The sequence below is a fragment of the Ranitomeya variabilis genome, chromosome 3 (genome assembly GCF_051348905.1).
Source record: "Ranitomeya variabilis isolate aRanVar5 chromosome 3, aRanVar5.hap1, whole genome shotgun sequence".
Classification (NCBI taxonomy): domain Eukaryota; kingdom Metazoa; phylum Chordata; class Amphibia; order Anura; family Dendrobatidae; genus Ranitomeya; species Ranitomeya variabilis.
Window position 1 is genome coordinate 290,733,460 of NC_135234.1, and position 22,944 is coordinate 290,756,403.

Here is a 22,944-nt window from a genome sequence, read left to right on the forward strand (position 1 = left end):
CAAAGCAATTATGGAGGAGAGAGCGTCACCTGATGCTCCCTCTCCCATCATTCCCTGCTCTGCCTCAGACACAGCGGGTGCGCGTCATCGCATACTCACTGTGTGTCAGGCAGTGCAGCGGCAGCCATCGACACGGGAGCAGCGCGGGCTCAGGGAGAGGTGAGGAGCTTGTGTTTTTTTTGTTTTTGTTTTTTTTACTGGACTGTGGGGCCATTCTCGGGAGGAGAGAGGCGGGGAGGGAAGGGGGGGATGTGAGCTGTGCTGTATACTACTGTGGGCAGTGCTGTATACTACTGTGTGGGCAGTGCTGTATACTACTGTGTGGGCAGTGCTGTATACTACTGTGTGGGCAGTGCTGTATACTACTGTGTGGGCTGTGCTGTATACTACTGTGTGGGCTGTGCTGTATACTATGGGGTTATATTATGTTCTATGGGGGAGGCTTTGCTATATACTATGTGGCTGTGTTATATATTTGGGGGGTACATTATATTCTATGGAGGGGGCTGCATTATATTCTGTGGGGGCTTTATTAGATTTTATGAGGGATGATTGCATCATACCCTTGGATGGGGCTACATTATATTCTATGGGGAGGTGGGCTGTATTATATCCTGTTCGGGGCTACATTATATTCTAGGCTGTATTATATTTATATTCTATGAGGGGTGATTGCATCATACTCTATGAGGGGGCTACAATATACTATATGAGGGGCTGCATTATATTCTATGGGGAGGTTACATTATACTCTGTGGGGGGGTTACATTATACTCTGTGGGGTGGTGGCTGCATTATACTATATGTGGGCTGAAGTATATTGTATCGAGGACTATGGGGAATACGTTATACTATATGAAGAACTATGGGGTGCATTATGCTATGGGAAGTGAATTGTACTACATGGATGACTATGGCGGTGCATTATACTATATGGAGCACTGTGAGGAGTGTATTATACTATATGGAGGACTATGGGGCACATTATATTATATGGAGGACTATGGGGCTTATTATACTAAACAAGCAAAATGCTGCATATTCATTGGGTGATTGGATTGTTTATGCCGGAATAAAAATCATTGTTCTCAGCAGCACATCGCCGGTATAAACTGTAGATGTGCTGCTGATAACCTGATACTGTATGGTGATCTATTAGTGATCGTTCTGTCCCCTTAATTCTTTCTCAGATGGTGGAAAGAGGCCAGGAAACAAGCGTCCAACGACTTCAGTATTGTCGATCACACTCGTTTAGCGGCCTGAGATCAGCGCATGTAAATACAGCAGAAATGCTTCTGTGTGATGTGCAATATGTTAGCATTTGGGGCCCCATTTTAAACTTTGCCTAGGGCCCCACTTTGCCTAAAGCAGGCCCTGTCTGCATGATGACACTTCTTGCCACCAGGGGTTAAAGGGTAAAGGCCAGGGCAAGGCCTGTGATCTGGTAGATGGAGTGGCTTGTACTAAGCCTATCTGTGGAAGCCCTATGAATTTCTTAAAGGCATACATGAACAGGGCACCTGTGACAATAATACACAGAACATATTGCATATCTGCAGCATTTTTCTTATTTTAGTAAAGTCCACATCATACCTGCATATTATTTTTAAAACAACAACCAAAAACTTGCGCCAAATTATAATAGATAATCTTATTCTTTTAATTACTTCTCCTTCAGGTTTTTCTGCATAGAAATACTTCGGAATGGGCAGCAGTGGGACAAACCTTCCCAGTGTTACACACACACACTTGGAGCTACAGGATTCTTCCCTCACTAGCCTAGATAAACCTCTTGAAGAGGGGGCAACTGGGTACTATGTGCCATTTTGTGACATTTTATATAGTAGTGATGGAGGAAGCTGGGCTCCTAAAAATGTGGTGCCAAGTGGTTCCAGAGGTGAAGAGGCAAAAGAACCTGAACAGTGCCCTGTAATAGACAGTCAAGGACCTCACCATGAATTAGAGTATCAAACATCACTACATGAAGATCCTTCCCTTGAACAAATGCAAACCATGGTAGTGGGAGAAGTATTGAAAGATATTGAAACAGCTTGCAAACTGCTCAATATTTCAGCAGGTGAGTGGTATTTCATGCATAGTGCAATATGTTTACTGATTTTGGAAATATTGTTGCTATTAATATGATGCTATAGGTAGATATTCTAATGTGCTATATGGAATATGTGTTATATGGTTTTCTTGGTATATTCCGAATAGTAGTTCAAAGAAGAACTATGAGTTAGCAACTTGCTTACTACTTCCTACAAAAAAAGGCATTATAATCTTCTCCACAGCCCTCTTCCAAACCAGTGTCATTAAGTGCAATGTCTATTTTTTTTCTGTGATTAAAATGTACTTTCATAAAGTTACCGTAATGCTACAAAAGCTATTTATTTTCATCCCAATGGTTTTTTAGCAGAGCTTAATTGGTAAGAAAACAGTTTTGAATATAGCCTAGCACTGCTTTCTTGTCAACCATATTTACATATGTTTCACAAGAAAGCAGAGCTAGTTTTCCTGCAACCAAACTTTTTTTTTTTGTGGGTTTTAAAGAAAGCCATGACTTTGATGGGATTTTTTACCAGTAGATCTTATCTTTTCTAAAAAAAAAAAAAAAAAAAAAGAAAAAAAAAAATCACCCACCTTTGAGATGCCTTCACTCATTTTTTACTATATAACAGCATGTGTAAATAAGTGGTTGGACTAAGCCATTTATTGTCAAACTACTGACAGACTCTTGCATCTTTCATCCAGCCACTGACATTTCTGGATTGTGAGTCATGGGGAAAGCAAAAGAATTGTCAGCGGATCTACGGGAAAAGGTAGTTGAATTGTATAAAACAGGAAAGGGATACAAAAAGATATCTATGAATGAACAATGCCAGTCAGCAATGTTCAAACTGTGATTAACAAATGGAAAATCAGGGGCGCTGTAAAAACAAAACAGCGGTCATGTACACCAACAAAAATGTCATCCACAACTGCCAGGAAAATTGTTCAGGATGCAAAGAAATACCCACAAATAACATCAGCTGAAATACAGGACTCTCTGAAAACTAGGGATGTGGCTGTTTAAAGATGCACAATAAGGAGGCACTTGAGAAAAATGGGCTGCATAGTCGAGTCGCCAGAAGAACATAGTAACATAGTTGGTTTTTTTTTCAGCTTGAAGGAAGACTTTAAGTCCATCTAGTTCAACTCATGTCCTAACCTAACATGCCCTAACATGTTGATCCAGAGGAAGGCAAACAATATGCATGAGGCAAACAGTAAACTCCACATTGGGGAAGAAAACTCAACATACGGCAACCAGACTACTGTAGTTCCCTGGATCACTGTCCTATCAAGGAATCTAGTGTATATAACCTGTAACATTATACTTTTCAAGAAAGGTATCCAGTCCCTTCTTAAATTTTAGTAATGAATCACTCATTTTAACATCATACGGCCAAGAGTTCCATAGTCTCACTGCTCTTACAGTAAAGAATCCGTGTCGGTTATTATAATTAAAGGGAACCTGTCACCCCGTTTTTTCCGTATGAGATAAAAATAGCGTTAAATAGAGGCAGAGCTGTGCTTTACATTAGTGTATTTTTTGTGCCTTTATTCCCCACCTATGCTGCCGAAATACCTTTGTAAAGTCACCATTTTGGGCTGTCACTCACGCTGGTCTGGTCATATGGGCGTGGTGACATCTTCCCCCAGATCCTGCTCATCTTTCCGTTGGTGGCGTAGTGGTGTGCGCATGCCCAACAGGCGAATCCACTGCGCAGCTGAAGGAAAAGAGCGCGATCTGCGCTATTCCCCTGGTGATCGTGGGGGCGGCCATCTTCCTGTGGCCGCGCGTGCGCAGATGGAGCGCTCTGCTGCCCGGGGCTTCAGGAAAATGGCCGCGGGATGCCACGCGTGCGCAGATGGAGATCGCGGCGGCCATTTTCCTGAAGCCGAGTTTGCATCTCGGCTTCAGGAAAATGGCCGCCGCGATCTCCATCTGCGCACGCGCGGCATCCCGCGGCCATGTTCCTGAAGCCCCGGGCAGCAGAACGCTCCGTCTGCACACGCGCGGCCACAGAAAGATGGCCACCCCCACCGATCACCAGGGGAATAGCGCAGATCGCGCTCTTTTCCTTCAGCTGCGCAATGGATTCGGCACTTGGGCATGCGCAAACCACTACGCCACCAATGGAAAAATAAGCAAGATCTGGGGGAAGAAACAGCGATGTCACCACGCCCATCTGACCAGACCAGCGTGAGTGACAGCCCAAAACGGCGACTTTACAAAGGTATTTCGGCAGCATAGGTGGGGAATAAAGGCACAAAAAATACACTAATGTAAAGCACAGCTCTGCCCCTATTTAACGCTATTTTTATCTCATACGGAAAAAACGGGGTGACAGGATCCCTTTAAAAGGACTCTGTCACCTGAATTTGGAGGGAACAATTTTCAGCCATAGGGGCGGGGTTTTCGGGTGTTTGATTCACCCTTTCCTTACCCGCTGGCTGCATGCTGGCTGCAATATTGGATTGAAGTTCATTCTCTGTCCTCCATAGTACACGCCTGCGTAAGGCAAGATTGCCTTGTGCAGGCATGTACTTCGGAGGACAGAGAATGAACTTCAATCCAATATTGCAGCCAGCATGCAGCCAGCTGGTAAGGAAAGGGTGAATGAAACAACCGAAAACCCCGCCCCTATGGCTGAAAAATGTTCCCTCCAAATTCAGGTGACAGTGTCCCTTTAAACCTTCTTTCCTCCAGAAGTAGAGGATGCCCCCTTGCCCCTGTCTCAGATCTACCAGAAAAGATCATTAGAAAGGTCTTTGTACTGTCCCCTCGTGTACTTATACATTGTAATAAGACCACCCCTAAGCCTTCGATTTTCAAAACTAAATAACCCCAAGTGTAATAACCTGTCCTATTATTGCAGACCCCCCAGTCGCTCTTCTCTGCACCCACTCTAGTTCAGCTATGTCTTTCTTATACACCGGAGACCAGAACTGTACACTAGAGTTGAGCGACTTTTACTTTTTTCGGATCGAGTCGGATTTCGCGGTTGGGTGAAATCGGACGATAGTTGCGAAAAGTCGGGGGCCGACTTAAACACGAAACCCAATGCAACTCAATGGGGAATCAAAGTCGGCAGTGAGTGGAGGACAGGAAAACAACTACAGTGCCCCATTTTTATGCCAAAAACATCAATTCTTATTACTGAAGCTTGTCAATCTTAATTTACTTTATAATAATAGTTAGGCATTGAAAACTAGGGGTCATTTGGCTAAAGTTGTGGGGGGGTTAGGGCTGGCTCAAGATTTTCGTGGGCCCAGGAAACGCAGAATACATCACGGCGGTGGAGCAGGGAGAGGTAAGTATTTCAACTTTGGAAGTGCTGTAATCGTGAGCAAGCAGTGGGGGCCCACTCATTGGCATTGGCTCTGGCACAGGGCCCCTCATAGTACGGCGGTGTGTTTGACGGCGGGTGGCGCCTCCCACCGGCAGAGACACTTTTGCGTACTATGAGGGGCCCTGTGCCAGTGACGTTGCCTATGTGTATGCCCCCCCTACCTGATGAAGGAACCTGCACTTTAATCTGCACCTTCCTCTTTGTCCCCGTGTAAGTTGGTCTAGTATGCGGGAAGGGGAATCTGCCTTTCAGCAGGGTCAGATTCTGGGTGTGTAGAGTGCAAGGGGAATGTAGTGGTCTGGGTCAATGTACCAGCAGACTCATCTAGCTGTGGCTGGGCAATGGGCAGGATGAGGAGGAAACACAGATATAGGCCCAAATAATAAAGTGGGCTAAATGCAGTTCAAATGTGGTAAAAGGACTAAACAGGCGGCATTGCTTTGTTCAGTGGAGGACAACTGTAATGAGCGGCAGACACAGTTAGTAGGCCCAAATAATAAAGTGGGCTAAATGCAGTTCAAATGTGGTAAAAGGACTAAACAGGCGGCATTGCTTTGTTCAGTGGAGGACAACTGTAATGAGCGGCAGACACAGTTAGTAGGCCCAAATAATAAAGTGGGCTAAATGCAGTTCAAATGTGGTAAAAGGACTAAACAGGCGGCATTGCTTTGTTCAGTGGAGGACAACTGTAATGAGCGGCAGACACAGTTAGTAGGCCCAAATAATAAAGTGGGCTAAATGCAGTTCAAATGTGGTAAAAGGACTAAACAGGCGGCATTGCTTTGTTCAGTGGAGGACAACTGTAATGAGCGGCAGACACAGTTAGTAGGCCCAAATAATAAAGTGGGCTAAATGCAGTTCAAATGTGGTAAAAGGACTAAACAGGCGGCATTGCTTTGTTCAGTGGAGGACAACTGTAATGAGCGGCAGACATAGTTAGTAGGCCCAAATAATAAAGTGGGCTAAATGTCTGCCAAAGAATTGTTCATAAATAAACAGGTGGCATAGCTAGGTACAGGGGTGGGCTCCTCTGCTGAGTAGCAGACAGTGGTAGTAGGTGCAAAGTATTAACTGGTCTAAATGGAGGCCAGGGCCCCTGTATATTTTAACTATCATCTATCATTTCAACAAATTTGTATTGGCAGTGCCATTGAAGGATTTAACAGCACAGACTACACAGTGGTGGAGCGGGGAGAGGTAAGTATTGCAAGTGGTAGAGCACTGTTCGAGCTGGGGGGGAACACTCTCTCGTGGGCGGCAGTACTGGCACAGGGCCCCTCATATTATGACGGTGTGTCTGACGTTGGTTGTGCACCACCATCATCAGAGACACTTCATTGTACTATGAGGGACCCTGTGCCAGTGCCGTCGCCCAAGAGTGGACCCACCCACCTGTCCAGGCAAACGGCACTCGCACTGGTGCTTGCGCCAGGTGGTGACCATGGCCCTGTGGGGGGATTCAGCCCATTTAGGGAGGTATAAAAATGGCCTATGGTGGACATTCAGCAGCTGCAAATGGAGGAATTGGAGCAGTCAGTAAGAGGAGGCCAAAAGCAAGACATTTTTTCAGGCAAGCTACGTGTCAGCAGGGGAAGGTGGGGTCAAATAATTTGAAATCCATGATTAGTTCATTTTAATGAAGGTTAGATCATGAACATTTCGGGTAGCCAGATGTGTCCTTTTTTCGGTCAGTATTGAACCAGCAGCACTTAAGACTCTTTCTGATAGCACACTAGCAGCAGGGCAAGCGAGCTCCTGTAATGCATATTCTGCCAATTCAGGCCAGGTGTCTATTTTAGATGCCCAGTAATCAAAGGGGAATGACCTGTGAGGGAGAACATCAAAAAGGGAGGAAAAGTAGTTCGTAACCATATTGGACAATGCTGTCTCCTGTCACTTTGAATCGATGTAGCAGTACCTGTCGTGTCAGCGGTCATTGCGAAATCACTCCACAACCTGGTCATAAAACCCCTCTGTCCAACGCCACTTAAGATTTGTGCACCTCTAACACCTCTGCCATGTTGCCCCCTACGGCTCGTGTGAGAACCATCACCGCCACTGTGTGCTGGGAATGCCTGAACCAAACGGTCTACAAGAGTTGCTTGTTTGGTAGCCAATATTTGCTCAAGGTTCTCATGTGGCGTGATATTTTGTAATTTCCCTTTATATCGTGGATCCAGGAGGCAGGCCAACCAGTAATCGTCATCGGTCATCATTTTCATAATGCGGGGGTCCCTTTTTAGGATACAAAAGGCATACTCAGCCATGTGGGCTAATGTTCCAGGTGTCAATTCACTGCTTGTGCTGGGTTGAGGAGCACTTTCTTGCAGATCAACATCACTTATGTCCCGCAAAAACCCAGTACCTGAACTTGCAACGCCACCAGTTTCTATTGCCCCCTGAGAAGCATCCTCCTCCCATAAATATTCATCCCCATCATCCTCCTCCTCCTCCTCCTCCTCTTCGTCCGCCACCTCGTCCAGGACAGTTCCCTGAGCAGACAATGGCTGACTGTCATCAAGGCTTCCCTCCTCCTCGGCTGCAGATGCCTGCTCCTTAATGTGCGTCAAACTTTGCATCAGCAGACGCATTAGTGGGATGATCATGCTTTTGATGGCGTCGTCTGCACTTACCAGCCGTGTGCATTCCTCAAAACACTGAAGGACTTGACAGAGGTCTTGAAGCTTCGACCACTGCACACCAGACAACTCCATATCTGCCATCCAAGTGCCTGCCCGTGTATATGTATCCTCCCACAAATAAATTACAGCATGCCTCTGTTCGGACAGCCTCTGAACCATGTGCAGTGTGGAGTTCCACCTTGTTGCAATGTCGATTATTAGGCAGTGCTGGGGAAGATTCAGTGATTGCTGATGGTTCAGCATACAGCTGGAGTGTACGGGCGACCGGCGGATGTGCGAGCAAAGTCTTCGCACATTTAGGAGCAGGGCTGGTAACCCTGGATAATTTTTCAGGAAGCACTGCACCACCAGGTTCAAGGTGTGAGCCAGGCAAGGTATGTGTTTCAGTTCTGAAAGGGCTATGGCAGCCATAAAATTCCTTCCGTTGTCACTGACTACCTTGCCTGCCTCAAGATGTACACTGCCCAGCCATGACTGAGTTTCTTGCTGCAAGTACTCGGCCAGTACTTCCACGGTGTGTCTGTTGTCGCCTAACCACTTCATTTGTAACACAGCCTGCTGACGCTTACCACTAGCTGTTCGATATTGGGACACCTCATGTGCAACACTGGCAGCTGCGGATGGAGTGGTCGTGCAACTGCACTCTGTGGACAAGCTTACGCTTCTGGAGGAGGAGGAGGAGGGGTGGCGAACGCCTACAGCCAACTGTTTCCTAGACCGTGGGCTAGGCAGAACTGACCCACTATGGCTGTCCCCGTGGACCCTGCATCCACCACATTAACCCAGTGCGCCGTGATGGAGATGTTACGTCCCTGGCCATGCCTATTGGTCCATGCATCTGTTGTGAGGTGCACCTTTCCACTGACTGATTGCCTCTGACATGCTGGTGGAGGGCTGGAATGGCTTTTCTCGCAAAGAAGTGCCCACTGGGTAGGTCATAGCATGGTACTGCATAGGCCATCAGGTCTTTGAAAGCTTCGCATTCAACCAACCGGTAGGGCATCATCTCTAACGAGATTAGTATAGCAATGTGGGCGTTCAAACCCTGTGTACGCGGAGGAGAGGATGAGTACTTTCTTTTCCTAATGAGAGTCTCTTGTAGGGTGAGCTGGACTGGAGAGCTGCATATGGTGGAACTAGCGGTGGTGGTGGTGGACATGGCGGATTGAGAGAGGGTTGGTGATGGTATTCTTGATGTTGGCCTACATACAGTGTTTCCTACCAATAACCTTGTGATTCCCTGACTGCTTTTGCCTTGCGACGATACCTCCACATTTGCTGCTGGTGGTGTCCTAACCGGTGGGCTTACAGTGAGGGAAGCAATGTAGCGTTGATGACTACCTTCATTCTGATACAAGCAAGAGAAATATAGGAGTATGATGGGTGTACAAATTTATTACATATACAAAGTGTAAATACACATATAATCAAGCAAATATATAACAGTATTATGTTTACAAACTTTTAAATACAAGGTGCAAGAAGGATGGAAAGAGGAAACCGTTATCCACCCGGTGTGCGGAGCCCAAGGTCTAAACCAGTCTGATAAAATCAGCAGACTGGTAGTAAAACAAGCTGCAGGAATCCACCTTAATAGTAAATACAATGAAGTGACAAATAGTCACTAATGATGAATATATTGAACGTGGTGCTTACCGCAAATGTAATGGGCTACACAGCACACCGGACCGGAACCAGAACAGAGCGATCCCCGATGCGCGTTTCGCTTAATTCATTCACCGCTTTATCAAGGGGAGATAGTGGGAAATGCCGAGAAGGACCTTAAAAAGGGCCGGACCTAGAGCATGTGACATATCACATGCTAGGAAGTGGCCAAAAGCGTGCGGCATAGTCGGCGCATGCGCAGATCAGACAGCAGGTCTTGCACCTGGGACCGGCGTCCAGCGTCACAGCACGCGAGCGGCGAAAACCCCCCGGTCACATGTGGGAGGCAGAAAGGGCGCCGTCCGGGAGCAGAAGCTGGCAGACCGAACCCGCGCATGCGCACTGCCGCCAATGTGTAAAACATAAAAATGCCACATAACAATAATACATAAACCAATAAGGGAGGATCTGGAAGCATGAACGCATAGATTAAATCGGTCTAAAGAAACAGAGCGCCCCAAACTATGACTAGCTTGCAGTCAACATCGAGATCAAAAAAAGTCCATGCTGTATCGCACAAAGAAAAATAATAATTTATAATAGGTGCAGCATCTTCCATGATGATAATGGGGCTAATATTCAGTCTTTTCTTATAGACTTGAGACCAGATCCTCCGCATGAAAAGAGAGGTAGAGGGAGTACCATAGTCATCTGTCTCGGCAAAACAGTAGTAAACAAACAAACAAACTGTAAAGAAAAAACACATAGTTAAGACATAATAGTGAAAACATAACAAAGAAAAACCTAAAAACAATAATTAAAATCATGAACCGGACAATGATAACCTGTTCCCATCGGATAGGAGATAGGACTGAATAATGTATCAAAACTAAAAACGAGGGAGGGATGCAGGGGAAAGGATAATCTGAGATTGGGACCACATTATTAGATAATACTGGTCACCAATAAATTTCTTAAAGAAATTAGGCAAAACTCAGCAATTCATTCAGGCCGCTTGGTACGACCGTGTTGAGTCTGACAATCCAGCTAGCTTCCCGCTGTGCCAGCATCTTTTTGTAGTTTCCCCCTCGTGTACCCAGGTGTATACTGTTGATGCCCCTGACCCGCAATGACCCCGCATCACAATCATGATATAGTTTGAAGTGACGGGGTATCGTCTTTACTGTAGATCAGAGGCATCGACTATGCCCCTAGCTGCCTGGATGTCACGTACGTGCTCCCTAGTGCGTATACGGAGCTCTCTTGAAGTTAGACCCACATAAATTAAGGAGCAACCACACGTAGCGTAGTATATAACGTTTGTGGTGCTGCACGATATGTGGTGTCTAATAGAAAATGTCCTAGTACCGTCAGACGACGTAAAGGAGGCTGTCCGTACAATATTGGCACAAGCCAAACAATGACCACACTGAAAACAACCAAGTACTGGGCCTCTAGTACTAAAGGGGTTACTAACGGGAGGAACGTAATGACTCCGAACAAGCATGTTTTTTAGGTTGGGGGACCTCCTTGCTGTCATAGAAGGGAAATCGCCCAGGGTGGGACCCAGGGATGGCTCAGTACCCAGAATGGGCCAATGCTGGGCAAGAATCTCTCTCATGTTATACCATTCATGGTTATACGTTGTTATAAATCGTATTTTTGAGTCATCTGGCCTGGTCTTGGCTTTATTGCCTGTAGTATACAGAAGGTTTCTACAATGTGTCGTCCTGGCTCTATCATAGCCTTGCCTGACGCACCTCCGGCTATAGCCGCGTGCCTCAAAGCGTGCCTTAAGAGCCACGGCCTGGGCTTGAAACCTATCCTCTGTAGAGCAGATCCGCCTCATTCTCAGGAACTGTCCGACCGGGACGGCCCTCACAGTGGCTGGATTGTGTGCCAAGTCGGCATGAAGCAAAGCGTTGACAGCAGTTGGTTTTCTAAATACATCAGTCTGCACACGACGAAAATTGTCGATCTCCAGACTGATGTCAAGAAAATCAATATGCCTAGTGTCATACTGATAGGTTAAGGAAATGTTAAACGAATTGTCATTCAGCCGACTCATAAAGGACTCGAGCTGCTGCGCCGTGCCCCCCCACAAAAATAGAATATCATCTATATATCTAAGCCAGCACAGCACATGGTCAGCGGCCTGGGCCCCCCTGTTGCCAAACAAGGATCTCTCCCAGTGACCCAGAAAGATTGGCGTACGAGGGCGCACAGGCCGCACCCATGACTGTGCCACGCTTCTGAAGATAATAGGAATCCTTGAATACAAAGAAAATATGTGTGAGGACAAAGCGCAACAGCTCGAGGACAAAATCACACAGAGGGCCGCCCAGGTCGGAGGCCCCTAGGAAGAGACGGACCGCTTCCAGGCCGTGCTCATGGTCTATACAGGTGTACAGAGTTTGAACATCTGCAGTGACCAGGAGGACCTCTGGGTCCACAAGGACCCCGTCCACCCTAGTAAGGACGTCCGTCGTGTCCCTGACATACGACGGTAGGACCTCGACCAACGGTTTGAGGTAAAAATCTATAAACTTACAGATCGGGTCACATACACCGTCGATGCCTGACACGATCGGACGTCCCGGGGGGTTGACGGCGTCCTTGTGGATCTTGGGTAGAAGATAAAAAGTAGGGACCTTAGGGTGCCTGACCGACAGTCCCTCCCACACCTTTTTTTTAATAATACCCTCTTCCAGAGCATGAGTAAGTATCACTTGTAATTGAGATGAGAATGAGAGCATTGGGTTGTGGGTAAGTTTGGTATACGTGACGATATCCTTAAGTTGACGAAACGCCTCTTTTTCGTACTTATCACATGGCCAGATCACAATGTTTCCCCCCTTATCAGCAGATTTATAAACTACATCAGTATAAGATTGTAATTCCCTAGTGGCAGACCATTGATTATATGTCAAATTGTCAAATTGACGTTTTGACGAAAGTTTTTTTAAATCAGCGCTTACCAATTTGGTAAACAGGTCTACCGCTGGGCACAGTGACAAGGGGGGAAACCTCGTTGATCTGGGCATGATGGCAGGCGGGAACCTACCTTGAGGCGTTGGGGATTGCTCGTCCAACAATTCCTCCAGAATCCGCAATGTTTCTCTTTCTGTCTCAGTCAAGGAATCAGCCGAGTCATGATTCTTGTGGTGTAATTTCCGCAAGATCAATTTTCTCAAAAAAAGATGGAGGTCTTTCAATGCTGTAAAAAAGTCAAAAGGGTGGGTGGGAGAGAAGGTCAGGCCCCTGCTTAGTACTGCAATTTGTGCATTGGTGAACGTTCTTGTGGATAGGTTAAGTACCTGAAGGCCACCCTGGGTCCCTGTTTCCTGCCGTCTCCCAGCTGAACTTTTATTCTTAGACGCCTGTCTGGTGGTAATTCTATTTTGTGAAGTCGTTGGTCCTGCTTGATCTGGCATCTGAGTCTGTTGCACATCCCGAGATGCATTTGATGCCACTGATCGTGACCTAGATCTGAAACTCGACACATTTCTATAGCAGGAGCGGGAACGGTCCCCCTGACCACGCCATCTATATACATTAGCGGTCTGTTTGTCCCGCACATCTCGCCTGAATTTTCTTGCTTTGTTAGTCTTTATTTCGGTTGCCCACTTCTGAAGATCAACATTGATGGTATCATTCAGTTTTTTAAGTGCATCAACAGACATCTCCCTTTTTAAAATCAACTGTATGGACTCAATTTCAATTTCTATGTCATTTAATGTACGTGAGTCCATATCCTTAAGGAGAGCTATGTAGCCCAGGGAGCAGATGTTAGATAGCAAACTTATACTGATGTAGTTTATAAATCTGCTGATAAGGGGGGAAACATTGTGATCTGGCCATGTGATAAGTACAAAAAAGAGGCGTTTCGGCAACTTAAGGATACCGTCACGTATAATAAACTTACCCACAACCCAATGCTCTCTTTCTCTTCTCAATTACAAGTGATACTTACTCATGCTCTGGAAAAGGGTATTATTAAAAAAAAGGTGTGGGAGGGACTGTCGGTCAGGCACCCTAAGGTCCCTACTTTTTATCTTCTACCCAAGATCCACAAGGACGCCGTCAACCCCCCCCGGGACGTCCAATCGTGTCAGGCATCGACGGTGTATGTGACCCGATCTGTAAGTTTATAGATTTTTACCTCAAACCGTTGGTCGAGGTCCTACCGTCGTATGTCAGGGACACAACGGACGTCCTTACTAGGGTGGACGGGGTCCTTGTGGACCCAGAGGTCCTCCTGGTCACTGCAGATGTTCAAACTCTGTACACCTGTACAGACCATGAGCACGGCCTGGAAGCGGTCCGTCTCTTCCTGGGGGCCTCCGACCTGGGTGGCCCTCTGTGTGATTTTGTCCTCGAACTGTTGCGCTTTGTCCTCACACATAATTTCTTTGTATTCAAGGATTCCTATTATCTTCAGAAGCGTGGCACAGTCATGGGTGCGGCCTGTGCGCCCTCATACGCCAATCTCTTTCTGGGTCACTAGGAGAGATCCTTGTTTGGCGACGGGGGGGCCCAGGCCGCTGACCATGTGCTGTGCTGGCTTAGATATATAGATGATATTCTATTTTTGTGGGGGGGCACGGTGCGGCAGCTCGAGGACTTTATGAGTCGGCTGAATGACAATCCGTTTAACATTTCCTTAACCTATCAGTATGACACTAGGCATATTGATTTTCTTGACATCAGTCTGGAGATCGACAATTTTCGTCGTGTGCAGACTGATGTATTTCGAAAACCAACTGCTGTCAACGCTTTGCTTCATGCCGACTCGGCACACAATCCAGCCACTGTGAGGGCCGTCCTGGTCGGACAGTTCCTGAGAATGAGGTGGATCTGCTCTACAGAGGATAGGTTTCAAGCCCAGACCGTGGCTCTTAAGGCACTCTTTGAGGCACGCAGCTATAGCCGGAGGTGCGTCAGGCAAGGCTATGATAGAGCCAGGAGGACACATGGTAGGGACTTTCTGTATACTACAGGCAATAAAGCCAAGACCGGGCCAGAGGACTCAAAAGTACGATTTATAACAACGTATAACCATGAATGGTATAACATGAGAGAGATTCTTGCCCGGCATTGGCCCACTCTGGGTACTGAGCCATCCCTGAGTCCCGCCCTGGGCGATTTCCCTTCTATGACAGCAAGGAGGTCCCCCAACCTAAAAACACATGCTTGTTCGGAGTCATTACGTTCCTCCCGTTAGTAACCCCTTTAGTACTAGAGGCCCAGTACTTGGTTGTTTTTAGTGTGGTCATTGTTTGGCTTGTGCCAATATTGTACGGACAGCCTCCTTTACGTCGTCTGATGGTACTAGGACATTTTCTATTAGACACCACATATCGTGCAGCACCACAAACGTTATATACTACGCTACGTGTGGTTGCTCCTTAATTTATGTGGGTCTAACTTCAAGAGAGCTCCGTATACGCACTAGGGAGCACGTACGTGACATCCAGGCAGCTAGGGGCATAGTCGATGCCTCTGATCTAAAGACGATACCCCGTCACTTCAAACTATATCATGATTGTGATGCGGGGTCGTTGCGGGTCAGGGGCATCGACTGTATACACCTGGGTACACGAGGGGGAAACTACAAAAAGATGCTGGCACAGCGGGAAGCTAGCTGGATTGTCAGACTCAACACGGTCGCACCAAGCGGCCTGAATGAATTGCTGAGTTTTGCCTCATTTCTTTAAGAAATTTATTGGTGACCAGTATTATCTAATAATGTGGTCCCAATCTCAGATTATCCTTTCCCCTGCATCCATCCCTCGTTTTAGTTTTGATACATTATTCGGTCCTATCTCCTATCCGATGGGAACAGGTTATCATTGTCCGGTTCATGATTTTAATTTTTGTTTTTAGGTTTTTCTTTGTTATGTTTTCACTATTATGTCTTAACTATGTGTTTTTTCTTTACAGTTTGTTTGTTTGTTTACTACTGTTTTGCCGAGACAGATGACTATGGTACTCCCTCTACCTCTCTTTTCATGCGGAGGATCTGGTCTCAAATCTATAAGAAAAGATTGAATATTAGCCCCATTATCATCATGGAAGATGCTGCACCTATTATAAATTATTATTTTTCTTTGTGCGATACAGCATGGACTTTTTCTCTAGTAGCCTTCCACGACAGCCACCAGGAGGTTGTCTCCATACCCTACGAGAGGTTAAAAGCCCCTCCCACCTCCCATTAACCAGTGTCTTTCCTGTCCCCCATGGGGCATGGAGAGATTTCTGGTGCGCTGCAGCGTCGGCTCTGAGCAGTGTACCTGTATTTCTAAAGATGCCGGGCACTAATGGTCGGGTTTCTCGGGGCTTCCTCCTGCGCTGTGCCTCCCGTCTCCCTTGTGATTCTGGGACCGCATTCCCGGTCCTCCTGCGTCCTCTTGCGGGGACAAAGCTGGCCGGTGTGTGCCCATCCCTGAGGCCTCCTTGAGCTCTCCGGCGTCTCCCCCTCCTGACGCACGCTGTTCGGCGACCCGGAAGTCGGGTGATCCTCCACTTCCGGGTCGGCGCTCCTGCACAGGAGCGATACAGGCCAGAACTATGGATCACCGAACGGCGTGCGAGGCACGCTGCATCCTCGCACGCCTGCCTGGGACTACAAAGGGGGAGGGGCGGCAAAATGCCTCGCGCTGGTGCAGGCTTATTTTCTATATAAGCTGCGAAGACGTCTCAGGTAAGCTGCTGTAAGCATGGATTCGTCTTGCCCTGCAGCTGCAGAGCCCAGCGCTCCTCAAGCCCTAGTAAGTGTGGCAGAGATGGGTCCCATTCAAAGGTAGTACCTTATACACCTTCTTACACCGCTTCCTCTCTCTTTGCAGGCAGTAAAGTCTGGCCCTAAAAACATTACCAAACGCAAATGTGCTACCTGTAATGTAAAAATGCCGCTAGATTGGGAGAAAAAGCTGTGCCAGCCTTGTACAGATAAGATTGTCCGGGCGGAACACCCTTCATTAATTGAGGAGATCCGCTCCCTGGTTAGGCAGGAGGTTCAGACCTCTCTGGCCACGCTCGCCCCACCTCCACCACAGCCACCATCCTCACCTGGTCCATCACTCCCCAAAAAGAGGAAAATCCAGGAGTATTCTGAGTCAGAGTCTGAAGGGTCTTATACGTCTTCTTCAGTCAAATGGGAGGATGTGTTACCCCATAAATCTGCGGAAATTCGAAAATATCTTTTTTCCTCTGAATACATTGAGGAATTGGTATCTGCAGTGAGGAATACGATGGGGCTAAAAGAGGAATCAGTTCCTCAGTCTATACAGGACGAACTTTTTGGTATACATACTGAAAAACATCCTGGGTTTCCCGTCCATAAAAGCATAATAGATATGATTAATAATGAATTGGAATTGCCTGAGAAGCGTCTAACAACTCCTCCAGACTTTAAACATCGGTTTCCTCTTGATGAGGACGCAATATAATGGAACATCCCAAAAATTGATATTCAGGTAGCTAGAGTGGCTAAAAAAACGGCTTTGCCGTTCGAGGACGCCTCCCAGTTGAAAGACCCCTTAGATAGAAAGATTGAGAGCCTTCTCAAAAAATCCTGGGAGACGTCTACCTCAGCCCTCAGATTCAACATCGCATCCACCTGTGTGGCCCGCTCCCTCTTCCGCTGGATAGAAGAAGCTAGAAAACCACATCTCTCAGGGTACCCCGAGAGAAGAAGTTCTGGACTCCCTGCCTATTTTGCACAGAGCGACTGGTTTCCTCGCAGACGCCTCACTGGAATCTATCCGGGTGGCAGCCAGGTCCTTGGTCCAGACAAATTCAGCCAGAAGAGCTCTCTGGTTAAAAATGTGGAGCGGAGATGTCACTTCCAAAATAAAACTATGTTCCATTCCCTTTAAAGGTGACTATGTGTTTGGGCCCTCATTAGATGACATCTTAGAGAAAGCCACAGACAGAAAGAAAACTCTTCCTGAACAGAGACCTCCCAGGAAGCGTTTTTTTCGAGCCTCCCAGTCCCAGCCCTCCAAGGGTAGAGGAAAAGGAAAAACCGGGAGTTGGAGTTATGCTAAGGGGAAGCCTAAAAACATCCTTATTCCCCAGCAAGCTCAACAAGAAAAGCAATGACTCCGATCCGGTGGGGGGGAAGCTTTCGAACTTCGCTCACAGTTGGCAGAATATCTCCAACAGCCCCTGGGTGGTCAGTGTTATACAACAGGGGCTTCTGATAGAGTTCGATGCACCTCCCCCCAGGATCGTAAGAGTCACCTCCCCGTCATCTCGGGAGACTGAGAAACTGATGATGGCTGGAATTCAGGACTTGCTAGACTCGAGAGCTATCTCCCCGGTCCCGGTGAACGCGCAAGGGAAAGGGCACTATTCCCGTATCTTCATAATAAAAAAGCCTTCCGGGCAATCTCGGATTATAATAAATCTGAAAGCTCTCAACAAAGTTATAACTTACCGCAAGTTCAAGATGGAGTCAGTAAAAACAGCCTTCCCTCTAATAGCTCCTCAATCATATATGGCAACAATAGACCTCAAGGATGCCTATTTCCATATTCCAATGCATCCTCGTCACAGAAAATATTTAAGATTTGCGGTCCAATTCAATCAAAAAATCTTACATTTCCAATACAATGTTCTCCCCTTCGGGATCTCCTCAGCCCCAAGGGTGTTTTCCAGAGTCATGGCGGAAGCAGTAGCCCATATCAGGAGCCAAGACATCGCTATAGTGCCGTACTTGGACGACCTTCTAATAATTGGTCCTTCCGCCGAAATTCTCAATCAGAGAATTTCCAAAACTCTGAACATTTTACAGGATTTGAGTTGGATACCAAATCTAAAAAAGTCTCAACTGTCACCATTGAAAGTGAGGAAGTTCCTCGGGGTCCTCTTGGATTCAGAGAATCAGAAATCTTTCCTACCAGAGGAACACCGAGTAAACCTGATTTCCAAAGTCTCAGACTTCAAAAAACAACGTTCTCCGACTCTACGGGCTGCAATGTCTCTCCTGGGGTCAATGACGGCCTGTATACAATCAGTCCAGTGGGCTCAAAGCCACTCAAGAGTACTGCAGGCACACATCTTAGGGAACTGGAACGGAAATCCAAATTCCCTGAACAGAAGAATATACACTCCTGGGAAGGTAAAGGTCTCGTTAACCTGGTGGATGATCCAATCAAACCTGCTAAAAGGAGTAGACTGGGTACAGGATCCTCTGATCACGGTGACAACGGATGCCAGTCAGAAAGGTTGGGGAGCAGTTGTCTCGCAGATCCCATTCCAGGGTCACTGGAATCAAAGAGAAAGTTCCAGTTCCTCCAACTCCAGAGAATTGATGGCAGTGGAGAGGGCCCTCCTGGCGGCCAGCAGTCTCATTATAGGTCAACATGTCAGAATTTATTCGGACAATATGATGACTGTTGCGCATCTAAAACACCAGGGAAGTCCAAAGTTCAACCAGCTGAGAGCAATATCAAACAGAATATTTTGCTGGGCAGAGAAACATCTCCTCTCACTATCAGCAATACACCTCAGAGGGTCAGTGAACATTCATGCAGATCTCCTAAGTCGTCACGACTTACATCCAGGAGAATGGAGCCTGAAGGCGGACATTTTCAGAATGTTGTCAGACAGATGGGGACTTCCCGATATAGACCTTCTAGCGTCATGTCACAATGCACAGGTCGAGAACTACTTCTCCCTGAACCCCAAAGACAGGTCTCAAGGAGTAGACGCCTTCGCTCATGCATGGAGGTTTCATCTAGCGTACGCATTCCCTCCAATACCGTTACTGGCGAAGACCCTCCGGAAGATCCGGGAAGATCAAGTCCACACTATCCTAGTAGCGCCGACATGGCCGAAAAGAAGCTGGTACCACCTCATAAAAGAACTGAAGGTGGATGGTCCAGTTTTTCTTCAAGCAGAAGATCTTCTCTGCCAGGGCCCCTTTTATCATCCGGAACCACAAAGGTTCAATCTGGCAGCCTGGCTATTGAAGCCCAGGTACTAGGGGCTAAAGGCCTTTCGCAGTCGGTAATCTCTACCCTACAGAAGTCTAGAAAACCTATCACCAACGCCATATATGGAAGAATTTGGAATAGATTCTCCACGTGGTGTCACCCTCATTATCCTGACCCTTTCCATCCTAATATCTCCCAGATATTAGATTTTTTACAAAAAGGTTTGGAGTTAGGGCTGAAGCCAAGTACCTTGAAAGTTCAAGTGTCAGCCTTGAGCTCTGTCTTCGATCAAGACCTTGCATGTCATCATTGGATAAAGAGCTTTATGGTCGCTGCATCAAGGCATTGTCCAAGAAAACAAATTTTTGTACCATCATGGGACTTAAACATAGTTCTAAAGGGCCTTACTTCTCCTCCATTTGAGCCATTGTCATCTTGTTCCTCGCAACTTCTGTCCTGCAAAACAGCCTTCTTGGTTGCAATTTCTACTGCAAGACGAGTGGGAGAAATACAAGCCCTTTTAGTTAGAGAGCCTTATCTTACCATAAGAGATGACTCCATCGTGTTCCGACCTGATCCATGCTTTCTCCCGAAGGTAGTGTCAGAATTCCATCGATCACAGGATATAGTCCTCCCATCGTTCTGTCACAATCCTTCAATTCCGGAGGAACACAGATTTCATACTTTGGATGTACGACGTATAGTGTTGTACTATTTAGAACATACTAAAACGTTCAGGATTGACAAAAATCTCTTCGTTCATCTTTCTGGCAGAAACAAGGGCAAGATGGTAGCGAAGAGTACCATCGCCAACTGGATAAAGAAAGCCATTACTGAAGCATACCTAACTCAGAATATTGCTATTCCTGCGGGCCTAAAAGCTCATTCCACCAGATCTACGTCTGTCTCTTGGGCTGAAAGGGCTGGTGCTTCAACAGAGCAGATTTGCAGGGCAGCAACATGGTCTTCCTTGCACACTTTTACTAAGCATTATAGATTGGACTTCTGGTCCAACCGGGATCTTGCCTTTGGCCAAAAGGTTCTTCAGGCTGTGGTCCCCCCCTAAATACAGAATTGGTTGGCATTCCTCCTGGTGGCTGTCGTGGAAGGCTACTAGAGAAAATAGAATTATTCTTACCGTTAATTCGGTTTCTAGGAGCCTTCCACGACAGCATTAATTCCCTCCCGATGTTCTTGGATAATTTTTTTCTGAGAACCTAAAAGGTAACCGGCGCTATGGGTTCAGTTGTAAGTCACTGGTTAATGGGAGGTGGGAGGGGCTTTTAACCTCTCGTGCTTCCTGTCCCCCATTAGGGTATGGAGACAACCTCCTGGTGGCTGTCGTGGAAGGCTCCTAGAAACCGAATTAACGGTAAGAATAATTCTATTTTTTGATCTCGATGTTGACTGCAAGCTAGTCATAGTTTGGGGCGCTCTGTTTCTTTAGACCGATTTAATCTATGCGTTCATGCTACCAGATCCTCCCTTATTGGTTTATGTATTATTGTTATGTGGCATTTTTATGTTTTACACATTGGCGGCAGTGCGCATGCGCGGGTTTGGTCTGCCGGCTTCTGCTCCCAGACGGCACCCTTTCTGCCTCCCACGTGTCCCGGGTGCAGGACCTGCCGTCTGATCTGCGCATGCGCCGACTATGCCGCACGCTATTGGCCGCTTCCTAGCATGTGATATGTCACATGCTCTAGGTCCGGCCCTTTTTAAGGTCCTTCTCGGCATTTCCCACTATCTCCCCTTGATAAAGCGGTGAATGAATTAAGCGAAACGCGCGTCGGGGATCGCTCTGTTCTGGTTCCGGTCCGGTGTGCTGTGTAGCGTATTACATTTGCGGTAAGCACCACGTTCAATATGTTCATCATTAGTGACTATTTGTCACTTCATTGTATTTACTATTAAGGTGGCTTCCTGCAGCTTGTTTTACTACCAGTCTGCTGATTTTATCAGACTGGTTTAGACCTTGGGCTCCGCACACCGGGTGGATACCTGTTTCCTCTTTCCATCCTTCTTGCACCTTGTATTTAAAAGTTTGTAAACATAATACTGTTCTATATTTGCTTGATTATATGTGTATTTACACTTTGTATATGTAATAAATTTGTATACCCATCATACTCCTATATTTCTCTTGCTTGTATCATTAGTATGGAGTGGGTTGCCTTTCGTGTAGGCTTTGGGTTTTTTACCACTATTTAGCGCTAAATAGCCCTTCTTTTTCTCTTCAAAATATGTGCTCTGGATCTGTTGTAATAACTACCTTCATTCTGAGCAGGTGCACCAACGGTACGGGACATTTGGTAGTTAGTCCAGGCTTGCAAGTGCATGCTGGTTAAATGTCTAAGCATGCACGTTGTATTTAAATTTTGAAGATTCTTCTCTCTGCTAAAGGTCTTTGAGCATTTCTTACAGATAACTTTTGACTGATCATTCAGATCTTGGTTAAAAAATTGCCACACTACCCTCTATCTACTATGGAATACCTTTTCAGGCATTGCACGCTGTGCTACTTTCACCGGATGGCCATGCTGTCCTAAAACTCTTTTTTTTTTTTACAAACATTTTTGGCCTGATACAGGCCTGCCAGATGACAGCTGTTGCGATGTAGATGGCTGCTGCGGATCATCCTCCTCCGCTTCTGAGCTACTGGCAGCGGCACCCTCTTCCCCCAATGGCTGCCAATCTGGGTTAACAATTGGGTCATCTATCACCTCCTCTTCAATGTCATGTGCACCTTCCTCTGTGTCACCGTGTAAGGTGCTATAGCGTTCAGGACGGGGCACCATAGTCTCATCAGGGTCAGATTCTGGCTCAGTACACTGCGAGGGCAATGTAGTGATCTGAGTCAATGGAACAGCATAATAATCTAGCTGTGGCTGTGCCTCAGTGCACTCCATGTCCGATTCATCTTGTAATGGGCAGTTAACAATTTCCCTTTCTAACCCAGGCACGGTATGTGTAAAGAGCTCCATGGAGTAACCTGTAGTGTCGCCAGACGCATCCTTCATTTTTGGTTTGGGCGAAGGACACAAGGAAACGTCTTGTTCCTAACCGGGAGCATCCACTGACAACTCGCTGCTTTTATATTTGGAACTTTCTGAAGAGGAGGCGAAAGAGCTTGAGGCTGAGTCAGCAAGGAAAGCCAAAATTTTTACTGCTGCTTCAGCTTTAAAAGCTCTTTTCCTACTCCCAGATAAGGGAGCCTTCGAGGCCTTGTGTAGCCAGACGATGATGCTAGCTCAACACCTCCAGCCTTAGGTGCTTTTGTGCTTTTGCCACTACCACCAGATGCACGACCACTAGTGTTGAGCATTCCGATACCGCAAGTATCGGGTATCGGCC

General features: G+C 46.7%; 1 protein-coding gene across 1 annotated transcript in view; it reads left to right on the top strand.

Moving 5' to 3' along the window:
* The window catches only part of SPDEF (SAM pointed domain containing ETS transcription factor), a 604,091-nt gene that overhangs the window by 348,533 nt on the left and 232,614 nt on the right, over positions 1 to 22,944 (top strand). The window contains exon 2 of the mRNA XM_077299169.1: positions 1,679 to 2,077. Coding sequence (XP_077155284.1) covers positions 1,705 to 2,077 — 373 coding nt within the window. The 5' untranslated portion in view covers positions 1,679 to 1,704. The remainder of the gene's footprint in view (positions 1 to 1,678; positions 2,078 to 22,944) is intronic.